Here is a 14,040-nt window from a genome sequence, read left to right as displayed (position 1 = left end):
GGAAAGGCAAGGAGATAATTATTTTTGGAGGGCAGCAGTAAGAACGAAAGAGAGGAGGTAGTTTTTATCTTTTACCTCAAAAACTTCTGCCTTATAACACTGTTCTGCTCACCCTCCTTGTGTTTTGCATGACCCTGAATGATATACGGGGTTGGAGGGCCAGAAACAACAAGGCAAATCCAGTGAGGACAGAGCAAAAAGGAAACTCAAGAAGAACAAAGACTGAAAGAGCAGCCAGGGGTAACTCTGATGTACAAAAATACATTTATTTTCAACAATTTCAAAACCACTGCCTTTTTTACAGTAGAAATATTCAAATGGAACAATAAAACCAAGAACAGTATATATATATATGTATATATATGACTCATGCATTTGTATTACTGTGTTTAATACAAGTATTGCAATTGTCTGCCTCATTTAATCCTTTAAAACCATGGTGGTGGTTTGGGTTTAATGCACTGTCCAACATCATCAGAAGGGATATGAGAATTCTGGTTTGCTTTTTCAGACCAGCACAGGCTAGAATCTGTGTAAGAACTGACTGAAGGAAAAGGGAGGAGAACAGGACATCTTTGCGCATCCCTTACGCCAAGGCTTAGTCCAGAAGAAAACGCATGTTCTCCTGTGCGTGCTCTCATCGATAGCAACTCTCACTGAAAAACTCTGCAGTCCCCAGTCTCTCTAGCCTCATTTCCAGTCCTGCCAGGCTTAGCGTTGGGTTCTCAAGCACAGGTTAAACCAAGTAGGGGATCTGTTGGGTGCTTCTAACAGATTTACAGACATACAGTCCTAAGCTGCAGCTAGTCTCCTGGTCTCATGCATTATTCCTATGTTACAGTCAATACACAGCAGAATCTATCATGGGGGAAAGGCTGGCAGTGATAGAGGCCACTGACCCAGTCTCTTGCTCTCTTTCTTTTCCTCTTTATACACAACTTGATTGTGGGAGCTATTTATGTTCTACTTATCATACTGCCTTTTTCCTTCCTCCCTCAGGTAAATAATCATCTACAGCTTCAATGGACTTCCGTTACATTTTCTCAGGGGTAAAACTTGCAGGGAGGAAAAAAATGAAAAAAAAATGCCATCCCCAGGCTGCTGTTCCCCATCATTCAGTGTACAAATAAAAGTGTACAATTCTCCAGCCTGTGCCAATGCCCCAGGTCAGTACTTTCCAAGTAAAAGGTGGCCAGCACTGGCTGCCTAACCCAAACCTTACAGAAGTCCCTTGTATAGCTGCAGGCTCAGCTACCTGCAGGCACAGTAGTTACCCTTCTAACATCCTAAAGAATCAGCTTTCAATGACTATCACAAGGTTTTTCCAGCTGCCGTCAGCCATGGTTTGCCCTAATGCAGGGGGTATAATCTGGCAAACATGGTCCCCTGTTCTTTCCAGACATTCATGGAGCACACTCAGGTCCAAACAGCAGTGTGATGAACTCCCCTGACAGGTGCTGATACCCAGAAAGCATCATGAAAGGTGAAGTTTGAGTCAACTCAAGAACCAGGCAAGATTTTTGATATTGAATTTTGGGTCCATGTTTTTTGCTTGCTTTTGAGTACCTTTAGAATAATCTTAGATTGGAAATGGCTTTCTGGACTGATGTTTCTCCAAACTTCTCAGACTTCATTGATATTAAATTTGGGGAGGAGGGATGAAAATGTTTCCATTTCTTATTTTTATTTTTTCCAGTAGCTTACTCCCATTTTTTTCCTCCTTGCTTCCTCCCATCCTTTATGAGTTATTTTAGCATATTTAAGAGTGTAAAGGGAGAAACTGATAAATTGTAAAAACTGTAATCACATTTCTTTCTTTATAAATCAACATAAGATCACTCCTGTGGGGGGAAAAATAAAATAAAATAAAATAAAATAAATTTGAAGCAGTGAACATTTTCACTTTGTTTCCTGGTTTAGAAAATAAAAAAGCTAATACGGGAAATAATGAATATTTCTCATCCAGCCCTCTGCAGCAGCTCACAAAAGCAGTCCCTCAAATTCTAACGATCAGCAAAGACTGAGATCAGCCCACAATTTAGCTCAAGGCCCACAGGACCATTGCTTATGTACATCCCTCCCATCTATGCCTAAATGGGAAGCTATGGCCTTGCACTAACAGTGTTATCACCAGAGTGGGCCATTACTGTAAACTACTTTGGTGTTTCAGAAGAACAGTGACAGTAACACAACAGTTTATGTACACATGATGGATGGAAACTCAAGTTTAAAGAGAAAAACACAGCCATCACTCTTCAGCTTATATTAGGAACTAGAGCAGAAAAGTGAGGGAGGGAGCAGAATTTTCTTTAAACCAAGAGAAAAGGCCCACAAGCCTTACTGAAATGGAGGAGCAGAACTGAGAATATTTAGTTTTAATTCTTCACACAAAACAATATTTCCCTACATTTTTGGTTTTGCTATTTTAGCATTGAAATACCTTCTGTGTTTTTCTGCAAAACTATGCTTAGCCACTGTTTTTCTCCCCTTTCAGGGCACATCAGGATTCTAACCTTTGAAAGACCTTCCAGCCTATTCACAGAGTGAACACATGTAGCTGAGGCTGGTGTGCAGCCAGCATGTTGTGATACAGAGAGGTACAAGTTAATGCCTCAGTCTCATCCATCTTCTCATTTCAGCCCAGATATATTAAAGGTAGAATCCTCTATCCAGATTGTCACCTGACCTAACTTCTGTCTGCTGTTACCATGCAAGCACTAGAACATCTCCCAGACATGCTTCTAATCTTCCTTCCACTCCCAGCAGGTCTTATAACAAAACACCCTGCAGAATAAGGTCCACATTTAGCATCATCAGCTCAGGACAACTCTCTGCTAAGTCTACCTCCTGCCCACTCCTAGAGGCTACCCTCAACTCGGTGTGCTGGAAGATTCCTAAGGAGTTTTTTCACTTCTTTTTTTTTCATTAACTTCCCTGTTCTGATCAAAAATTACAAACCCAACATTCAGAAATTACTCCAATAGCATTGCTGTCCAGAACTGGAAACAGCCATCCTAAAGCACACACAAGACCTTTCCTAGCTCAGTTATTTAGGTCTGACTAAGCATCCCCTTCTCCAAAGAGCAGTCCTTAATCACATGCATCATGTTCAACTGAAATCTAACACTCCTATGCATCCTGAACAGCACTTTGCTTCACCAGCTTAACTGGTAAATGCATGGCGTATCACTGGGAAAGAAGCTAATGCAACCTGGCCCACTGCCGAGCTGAGGCTGTACTGGTTAAGCACACTGGTATTTGTGCTCATTGAGATTGTGATGATTTTCTGTTTGTTTTCCTTATTTTCCTGATATCACCAAGATCCTTCTCAAGAGTGGACAACAGCAATGGAGGTGAATAATGATGAACAGCACTAAAATATTCATGCCAGACTCATAGTCCATCCAGATAAAATCTTTTTCTGCTCCTTCACAGGAAATGGTAATACACATTAAAAAAATAATAAAATTAAAAAAAAAAAAAAAAGGCTTGCAGTTATACACAGAGAAATAAACCGTGCTGTTTACACACAGCAGTGAAAGATTGAAATACGACAGACAACTGGAACACAATTGGAACCAAAGCGTGATTCAAGTGCTCACCACGGTCCCCGTTTGGCTGGCGTGTGTGTGTGCGTGCATGTGTGTGTGTGGTTCAGGTTTTGTTTTAAACATATCTTCTTTTACTAAACATTAAATTATTTCCCAAGAAATAAAAAGCTATGTACATTGTAATTATCTACAATAGGCCTTCGGCATCCTCGCTATTCACATGCACGGGGTTCGGGCTGCATTCATAAACTCAAGCATGCTTCTTCATTGCTTGCGGTGCTGTCCCTTCCAGCCAATCCACAATCCAAGGAACATTGATGGGTATGTTTGCTCTGATTTTTTCCCCCCTTCTCAGCAGTAAACAATGCCATAGGGTGACTGAAATTAAAAGCAATTAAAAAAGGAGATCCTGCAAAAAGCTGTGACATGTGCCATCAATGGAACGTGAAGGTTGTTGGCAGGCTGCAGAGCCTGGTCCCACAGCTTAGCCTGGGCCTTCTGGCAGGATGAAGTAGCTGATTCATGATTCACAAAAGGGGCAGAAAAGGGACCATTTACCTACATTTATCTTGCCTTCTGTATAATATCTGCCTATTGTATTTTAATACTTAATTCCCATTCTGTATTTAACAGGAGTCCGGCATTCAAATTCCAGTACACACTTCACTCATTCTTTGCTTTTTGGTCCTAATCTGATGAGTATTTCCTAAATATGAAAAACCCTCGTTATTTATGAATGCAGCCCTGGTAAACAGAAAAAGCCCACCCCATCCCCTCCCAAATGATAATAATGACATATAACTCTCTCTTTTCATAATAATAATAATTATAACAATAATAATTACAAATAAAAATTCAGAAATGTTGTAGACCAAGAGGACTCTCAGTATTAAACACTAGTGCAGTTGGGGATTTCCTTTGTGCTTTCACTGTTGGCAATTGTTGAGATGCTTCCTGTGGAGGGGAAAATGGAGAAGAGAGTCAGTGCACTGCCTTCAACAGTTTGGTCTATATTGCTTAGGAGTAACCTTCTTAGGATGTGTTTTTTAAGTGTATAGACAGAAAAGGTGCTTAAAAGTAACACACACTGCCTTGCATTTGCAATAAGCATAGAGCATGCAGAAAAGCTGTTATTACAGCTCTGTTGGCCACCAGTAAACTCGTTAAGCTATTGGTGGCATATTCATTTGTAATGATAGCACACCAATGGTGTAAGCTTGGCTTAGCTGATTCTTCTGAGGGTTCAGGGAACAGCCTTTACTAACCAACTCCTATATTCCTGTTACTGTTTCCAGGCTCCTACCCTGGTCATACAGCAATGGGATAAAGGCTGGAAAACTGTAGGTAAAATTCCCTGTTATTCTGTTGCAGAGAGACTTTGCCCCTGTCTCAGTATCTGCTTGTACCTATGGTCACAGTCACTGCCTCCCCTAACACCCCACTGACCAACATCCTCACCCATACAGTGGGGTACATCCTCACCCAACAAGCCCGAGCCAAGGGCTGTGTCTCACCCATCACTCGCGTGTCCAGCTCTTTGTCCATCAGCTCCTCGGGGTCTGTGAACTCACTCAGAGTGATTTTGGGGGCATTTTCACTTTGGCTGACAGAGCCAATCATTTCTTGCTCCTTGTCATGCTGAACTTGGGCATAGATATTAATCCAAGGGATTTTCCTGCACAGGAAAGAAAATATTTGAGGTTATATTTTGCCAAGGGATCCTTGGCATGTCATTGATTAATCAGACCAATTAAAATGAAACCAATCCCTGAAATGCAGCACTGGCAGTAATGTAGAGTAGTATCATCTCTCAGACTGCTGAAAGCACCACAGGGATGTTCAGCTCTGAGCATGCCATTAGCATCCACTAATAACACCAGCCTAAAGCTACCCCAAAAGTTTTAGGCCACTACCTTCCTACCCCGTGCCTCCAGCAGTAAACCTAAATGCTTTGGGCCTTCCCTTTTAAATGAGAAGACGTGCACACAGTTAACTCTGTACCCCCAAGTCAGACAGCAACAATCAACTAAGTACAATCAGTTGCAATTGCCAACTCTCTCAGTATTTATTATATGATCAGTGGTGCATTGGAAACCAAAAGTAAAAATCAATTTGAGCACTACTATTAACTGAGAAAAAATTGCTAGGTTTGTTTCTATTGACAGACCCACACTGACACAGTAGAAACTGCCACATCAGAATGAGTTATAAAGAACTGGTCCTGCCTCAGAGGACAGAAAGGACTTGAACCTCATAAAACCTACAAAAACTCTGTTTGTTACCATTTCTTTGCAAAAACACAGTTTGCCATGCTAAGGATCATGCAAGTTTGTAGGGACTTATTTTCCCTTGCTGTTCATGGAACCGAGAAAGTGAAAGCGTTATTTCTTTTTTGCTTCTTCCAAAAGAAGTTAACTTGGACTGCTGGAATGATATCCTTGAAAGTCAGACAGTTAGACAGATAGTTAGGTAAGCCTCCAGGCATAATCCCTGAAGGAATGCAAGTTTAAAATAAGAGAACTGAAAAGTAATGTCTTAAGCATCCTGGGGGTGCTACAGTTATCTGTGTTCAGTGGCCTGTTGGAAAGTGACCAAATGTTTTTGTCTAATGCCCTTAGAAGGGCTCTAAGCCACGCATACCACACCACATAAATAAAGGAAATTCAGGGATTCTTTTTGTTCATTAAAGCACACAGGAGAGAGACACAAGATGTCTCAACTTTCATCAGTTTTATAGACCTGTACTGACTTTACTCCAGTCAAGTTCTTAATCAGCAGCAAGTCAGGACATATTTGGGATATTTAGCAGTAGTTAACAAATCTCATGTTCTTCTCCTTTTCTTCTACCCTCTGTCTTTCTAGCTTTCAAACATGCCTTACAGTTCACTAGAAGACATCATTACTACCCAGGGAATTCACGCATTGCATTTACATGACTGTGAATCCCACAGTTTGGTCAGGAAAAGGACTAAATACATTTTTTTTTCGACACACCAGTACCTCTCTACAAACAGTGCAGCCATGGAGAGAGGACCTCTTCTATCCCTAAGTTCCCCCACCCAAAATGCTGAAGAAAACAGCTGAAGAAAGTAACAAGACCCCCATAGGATTCAAGTGTCAAGAATACTTCCAGAGATGTGTGAAGATGAGGACATGAGAACATGCCTAGAAACGGCTGAAGGCTCCATTCTGCTCCCAAACAATGCAATGGTAGAGCGATAGTCTTCTGAGATTTGAGAAGAAAGGTGCGGAAAGCTCTTTAGTTGTGAGGCATAAAGCTTTCAGGTACTTCAGAGACTTAGGGGAAGAAAGAAACTGAGCCAGCTGCACACACATGCATGCACACACACATACCTAATCCTATTGTGCCTCCCAGCAGACAGGTGCCCACGACTTTCCACGAATTACCACACTATTATCCACCACGCATACACAAACAGTATTGACCTGCTATGAGCTCATACTCCCAGAGAAGAAACAACCTATTTACAGCAGATTTCCCCCGCTTTTCCCCTCCTTCCTTTTCCACCCAGACCTCCTCAACAAGCATCTCTCTGGCAGCAGTGTTTAACATACCTGCTGAGTTTATAACTTGATGGGCTCATAATAAGGAGCTTGTGTGCAAACCAGCAAAGCACCAGTTCTATAAATTTTTTGAATTAAAAATTCATACAGGCCCGTGCTCTCCCCACAACCTTTTCCTGTAAGCAGCAGTTCTGTATTCAGGCCAGGATAACCGTTCATCAGAAAAGTACATATTGCTAATGGACCTCTGCATCACTGAGAGCAAGAGGAAAGCTTTTGTTTTCAACCCCTTTCAACCTTCCATTAAGAACTGATGAATGCTCTCACTGAGCTGAAATAGTTGCTTTCTGTTCTGAAAAATCAACCTGAGGACAGACACTCTGGGTATCTGACTTTCTTAAAAACTCGAGCTTTAACCATTTATTTCCTCCCACCCCACACTGCCTTCTTCCCCCTTCCAGTTTGTAATGCATTGCATTTTCAGACACGTTTTTAAAAGACGTGTTCTTCCCAGCCATGAAGCACAGCACAAGGCTGATGGATGCTATGCTCAAGGTTTCAATAAGTCTCAGGACACCTAAGTAGTGTAAGAGTTTGTTTCATGAGCTGTAGTAGCATAACAGGACCTGAAGCCTGCCAATGCAAAGTGTATTACCCACTCCACACCACTCACTGGCAGTCAAAATATGTGGATCCTTCTTCTTGCTGACTGATCACTGACCATAAATCCAAAGACATTAGCCCAAACCTAAGGAACTATCTCACCAAGACAAAAAAGAAAGCACAGCACCCAAATGGATGTACCTAAATCTTGACACATCTCTCAGAGAGATTTCATTGCCTTCCTCATCCTAGCAGTCAGCTGCCTCCTGGCACATTATTACATCAATGCCTTACATAAAATCCTCAGGGGAATGGGACATGGAAACTCTATTCCACCTCACAGAAACAGAGAGATTAGAGACTACAACAAGCAGGACAGGCTGAAGGCCTGGAAATCTGCACCTCAGCAGATTCTCATACATGGATTCTCAGGAAATTGTCCTGGGCCACTGAAGTCAGCAGAAGTTTGGTAACAGATCCTGATATGCACAGACTTGGACAATGGTTAATGTAAGAGCTTAGAAACCAGGGAAGCTTTAAACCTGAAGAGTAGGATATATGCCTATCATTCCATGTTTAATTTTTGCATCCTATTAACAATATTAGAGTACTAGCCTTACCTGGACCTGCAGAAAAGCTGGAGAGAGAAACATATTGTTGGAATTTAGACAGGAAAACTCCAGCTTCCCAGTTTGGGGGTTTACAAACTATTCATGTCCAGATTTTTATCTTTATGTTTCTAATACAATATTTTGTCACGAGGCAGGATCTGGGTACATAGACCATTTAACACAGTGAGTACTGTACTGAATACAAAGTTCCTGCTAAGAAGCTCCATCCGTCTAAAATATATTCTCATAAGGTAGCCCTTCAGCTAACAGGCTATTCTTACCCCATATTGTGTTTGATAGCTTGCAGCAGCAAAGTGCCCCGGGCCAGCACATATTCTGCTTACTGCCCAGAAGCAAAAGGTTTGTATTAACAACTGGCAAAGAAAATCTCAGCACAGATTCCCTCACTTAACACAAACATTTCTGGCATCAAGTCTCCCTCTCTTAACATAATGACACCTGTTCTCCTGAATGACTAAGCTATTCACTTTACAAGATACAAATGAGATCCTACTACACTAAGGCAGTTGGCAAGATGGATGTAGACTGTATGAAGACATTGATGTCTTTAATTTTTTTTGACTAGGTTTGCATTGTGTAGCTCAGTACTCAGTAAGCACACATGGCTTGTTCCAAATTCCGGTCAGTGGTTCAAACAATCTGCTGAAGCAGGTCACAGCTTGATTTCTGAGCTCTTGGTGAACTTTCAGAGCAATGTGGTAGAAGGGCAGGAGGTAGACTCCTCTTTAAGAAATACAGAGCTATACCGGTCTAAGCCTTAGGCCAGTATAGCTCACTCTACACCTGCAATCCAGGCACTACTCTGCCTAGATTTCCTGTAAACTATCAGTCTCCTCTTCCCATCCTCCACAGATTCTCAACTTACCTCTTGAATTTGTAGATTAAAAAAACAGCCAAGCCTACAAACACCACAGACAACAACATCAGCATCGCTGAACTGCTGTGACCCGTGCTGGAATCAACAAGGGGTGCTGCAGGAGGAAAGGCATAGAATTACATTTGCAAGATATTCTTAGGGAACACATAACTACCAGAGAACTGAGCTCAACTCTGTCTTTGCCACATCTGCTTTATCATCACCACTGCATGGTGCATGCTGTTTTCAGCAAGACCAATCAGTAGGAAATTAATTGACTCTTGTGTCCTTTGAAAGCCAGGCTCTTTTTTCAAGACAGAGCAGTAACATCTCCTAGTGAAAAGACACAGCAAGCCACACTCATATGAATGGCCGATCATTCCTATATTAATATTCTGGCCTATTTCTTTTTAGGCTTTTCCGTGGACTGGAGTGGAAATTAAATTCATGAGGTTTGGCTTAATGCATATCTATTCTCCTCTAGAGAAGCAATCTCATAGTGCCCATGACCAGTGTGACTCCCATCTTTCACAGACATGCCTGTCTCACATGTGAAAATGTCCTGGTCTTTTGAGAAACCTCAAAGCTTGCCCTTCTTTTGGACCTTGCAGACCTGCCCATGACTTTCTAATCAAGTTGGTTTTCATGATGGAGAGGAGCCCAAAGCAACAATCCTGGACCCAAGCATGTACTACGTTATAACATTTTGGAGTTTTGATCCATCCATCCTCAGCATTTTCGGTGGGGTAAATAAAGTGTATAATGATACCTTGTTTGTGCAGCTATTTCTACAGCTCTTTGGAGCAGACCATCTTAATGGACTGAGCACTGTGCTGAGAATCAAGTGTCTGATGAGAAGTCCCTAATGATGGGCAGATGTTCGTAAGTAGCATTTGAACATTTCTCATTTTGCATAAATATTTGGTTCCTTTTTTATTTTTTTTTTTTCCTTTTTTTCTTGTAGCCATCACTGTCTCAGCAATAACTGAAAGCTTCATTCTAGGCTGGCCAAAATTCTCAGCTGCATCTGAGAGCTTCACACTAGGGTGGCCTAAAGCAATGGCAGTGATGAAACTTGCAGCAATTATTCATTAGTACATGAAAATTGAGATGTGTAACACTGAACTTTAAAGAAACTCTAATTTGTAGAAGTCAATATTCAGGCCTAGATCTTTTCATGAGTATGGTGCCCACATAAATCTTCTTGGCTCACCATAACATTAACAGTCCCTCTCTGCAATAATGATTTGATCCAATATCCATGAAAGTTAGTAAGAATACTCCCAATTAATTTTGCAGGTGCCCAGTAAGAGAAGATCATTCATGTTCTGAAACACCTGAAAAATAGCACTGTACTAGTTAATTAATCTATAAGAAATTCCTCAATAGAACTTGTAATACTTGTACAAACAGGTGCATGAAGATGCCACTGCTGAATTCTGTTTTCAACACTTCCTCCTTCCACCTATGTACTAGCATATACCAAATTGTGTGTGCTCTGATAATAGAATCACCCTTCTGGAGCTGTATGAAACCTCAAAAGATCTATAGCAACGCCCTTTACTCCTCACTCACCTAATGTTAACTGAGTGACATACACAATGACTTCAACACCAGGCTTCAGTTCAAACTGGACCAGGTTTTGGTTGAGAGCATTAAAAAGGATTTCAACAACCTGCGGAGACAGTAAGAGATACAAGTAGTTACAATATGCAAGGGAGCAGGCTCTGGAGAATGTTCAGGAATGTATGTAGTTCATGAATGGTATTAACTTCTTATCGGCTTCAGGAAGAGGTGGAAGAAAGCAGGGAAGAGAAAGGAAGTGAGAAGACTGAAGAAGTGAAGAGAAACTTGCACATATGCTTCAGACAGAACTGAATGTTACTGAATGCAAATCTCCCTACAGAACAGACATTTTTGAGTGACAGAGTGTTATTATACTTCTTCTGGAAATACAGGGAAGGGTAGAGAATGGGTAGTGGAAGAGAAATAAGGATCTTTTCACCCTCCACAATGTCATGTGAATTTGAGCTAGTGCACCTGGAAATCACTGAGATACAGGTTTTTCATCAGTGAATGATGGAACTGAGATGGGTGGTCCAGCCTAGTAACATCTCTTAACTCACTAACATTCAGGACAACCCTAGTAATTTAGATCCTGTTTAAATAGGTTGTTGGGGATGCTACAAATCCAGTTTTGAAGATTAACGTCAAACTTGTCATATTTCTCCTTCATTTAGATGAGGGGCATTGGAGTGGAGGTTACTCATGGCTCAGCAACCTACCTACAATGTATTATTTTGTTGCCCTGCAGCATATACTTCACATATACTGGAGCCTGAGCTTGTTAATGCATGGTCTCTACAGAATAGTCCTGATGGCCAGAGCAAAGCTCCTCAAGCAGGAGCTATCAGTTGGTTCCAAAGTACAAGTGAGTAGGCTTTTAAATAAAGTTAGAGCACTAGAGCTTCAGTTCATGGTCAACTAGGTCAGAAATCCAATCTGAGATGTCTGCGTAATACTGATATATGAAACATTTTTACAACCATGTGTTCATGGACAATTGTAATATGGGTAGGTCCTACTGAACAGGATGGAAATGATTCTAAGAAAATCCCTCCAAACAGCCTTTTGAACTTTCCCTCTGCCATGCATCTCTTCTGCACACTTAACAACATGAATTTAAGAGTGAAGCTTTGCTAGCTTTCTAAGACAAATGTACTGCTCTAAAGGGGCTGACTTTGCTCAGTGGGTGACAGCAGCTTCCATAGAATTCATGAATCCTTTGAATTATTCAATGTTTGATCACAGAAGAGTTACTCCTGTAGGTGCTTTGAGATGGGCTCACACATAGCTACCACAAAGTAGAAATGGCGCATACAAGAACATAAGCTATAGCCAAGCAACTTTTCCAGCAGTACTTCACTTCTTTGCCTTCATAGACCTGATTTAATCACTTGGTAATTCTAGCATAAAAAGCTTCAGCAGACTAGTGTTGTTGTTCCTAGCTCTTCCCTTGCCTACATATCACTGTAGCTATTCATCACTGTAATTACCTATTTATCTAAATGGATGGATATTGTAACTTCCAAATATAGTTTGCACATGCCATTCACTGCTGCAGAATAAAGAGGGCTTGTTCCAGCGATATACGAGCTGAAGAGCTTGATTTATTTTCAGTAAACCTCAGTTTATTATCGTGCTGCTTTGGCCTCTGTCTATTAGCATTCCTCCAGGGAGTGAAGGGAGTATGCATTCAAGGTTCCTTTGGCCATAGCTGCTGTAATGAGGACACACCACTGATCTAAGAAGAACCACTGCTGGTAGACTGTGACATATCTCAGTGAGGTGCTCGGAAAGCCAATTTTCCCTGTAAAAGTCATTCTCTTTAATGACATAAATATACTGCCACAGTCCCAGAGGCATACAGTTCCATCACAGTGACTGCAAGTCATTTCCAGTGCTACAAAGGTTGAGGAATGCATGTGCAAATGGTATGATGGGAATGAATGGTCTGTGAATCCTTCTTTCCTTACCTGCTCCAGATCAGCCTCACTGCTTTTCCTCATCTCTGTTGTATTTTTACGGGGCAGTATGAAGAGTTCAGCAGAAGTAGGCAGCCCAGGAAATACAGCTACCAAGATCTGTTCATCAGGGATACCAGTCACCTAAAAAAAAAGTAAAAATGAAGTCTCTAGCTGCTCTCATGTTACTGAGGTTTCATCCACTATGGGAAACGGTGCTCCTGCCAAATTATTTGACAGTTCTGCCATAGATGTTGTGGCCCTCATGAACTGCTTTGCCCGTTTAGTGTGTCTTGAAATAGAAGTTCTGCTAATGGTACACAATTTCATTTCTAGAAGTAAATGTAGGGTTGACAACATCCCTGGGCTCAAAAACCTCAACCCAGAGTTCAAAGTCCAAATTTAAGGTGTCTCCAGGTCTGAGTTTTCCATTAAGTCCTCACTACAAAAGAATGAAACAAAGTCAGATCCAGAGAGCCTAACTCAGAGCAACCACTAGTAAGTATTCTACTAATGGCAACATGTAAAGAAAATTACCTACAAACACCTTCTAATACCAGGTTATGGGGATCCACACATGCCATATGCATGTATTTCTTCATGTCTCCATTGGGAAACTTTTTGTTATTATTATTATTATTATTAATGATAGAGCTGATCAGAAGGAAGCTGCTCAGCTTGCTGAACCAAGATTCAGGCTCCATGCCTGACTCTCACTGCTGTCTTTATCACGACCTGCCCAATAAAGTTCCTGCCCTCTGGTTTTACTTCCCAAAACCAAGCTGTGCAGAACAGGAAGCTTCTCCTCCCTCAGAAACTCTCTGCTATATGAGGCTAACCCAATAAACCACCTGGTCCTACTCCAACTCAAGCTCCTTGGCCTTGTTCCTGAACTGAAATGTATTGACAGGGCAGCCCCTATTCTTGGTGATCTGTCCTATAATCATAGACTGCAGGCTGCAACCAGTCCCAAAAGGATATACAGACAAGCATTTCTATATGCTTTCTGATGTTGTCTGTGACCATTCATTGTTACAACAAAATTTATTTTTTTTCTACAAACTTGACTCTGAATATAGTAAAAGGGAAGACCAGTTTAAACAGATGAACTAAGTGTTTTCTCAGGATGGGAAAACAATCAAGGAAACTCTCACAAACTGTGAATTTTGAGTGGGCTGTGGATGAGAACAGCTGAGCAGGAATGCACTTTCCTTGTAAAAATAATCAGCTTCCATTTCTAAGAACAGCTGTAGTCATGAAGGAAAAAAAAAAAACAAACAAAAAAAAACAACGAACACCAAAAAAGAACACCACAAGATATTTTTTTTGGCAGAAAGTAAAAAACACAA

General features: G+C 41.1%; 1 protein-coding gene across 2 annotated transcripts in view; it reads right to left on the bottom strand.

The window, feature by feature from the left end:
• Nucleotides 1-241: 241 nt before the first annotated feature.
• Nucleotides 242-14,040, bottom strand: part of SORCS3 (sortilin related VPS10 domain containing receptor 3) — a 280,892-nt gene continuing 267,093 nt past the window's right edge. For both annotated transcript variants that reach the window (XM_035330191.1, XM_035330192.1), the window contains exons 23-27: nt 12,704-12,835; nt 10,743-10,842; nt 9,177-9,282; nt 5,066-5,226; nt 242-4,505 (exon numbers count right to left, since the gene is read on the bottom strand). In XM_035330191.1, the coding sequence (XP_035186082.1) occupies nt 4,441-4,505; nt 5,066-5,226; nt 9,177-9,282; nt 10,743-10,842; nt 12,704-12,835 (564 nt within the window). In that variant the 3' untranslated portion in view covers nt 242-4,440. The remainder of the gene's footprint in view (nt 4,506-5,065; nt 5,227-9,176; nt 9,283-10,742; nt 10,843-12,703; nt 12,836-14,040) is intronic.

Source organism: Oxyura jamaicensis, chromosome 6, assembly GCF_011077185.1.
Source record: "Oxyura jamaicensis isolate SHBP4307 breed ruddy duck chromosome 6, BPBGC_Ojam_1.0, whole genome shotgun sequence".
NCBI classification, from domain to species: domain Eukaryota; kingdom Metazoa; phylum Chordata; class Aves; order Anseriformes; family Anatidae; genus Oxyura; species Oxyura jamaicensis.
Note: the sequence above shows the minus strand (reverse complement) of the source record. Positions and strands in the feature narration are given on the sequence as shown.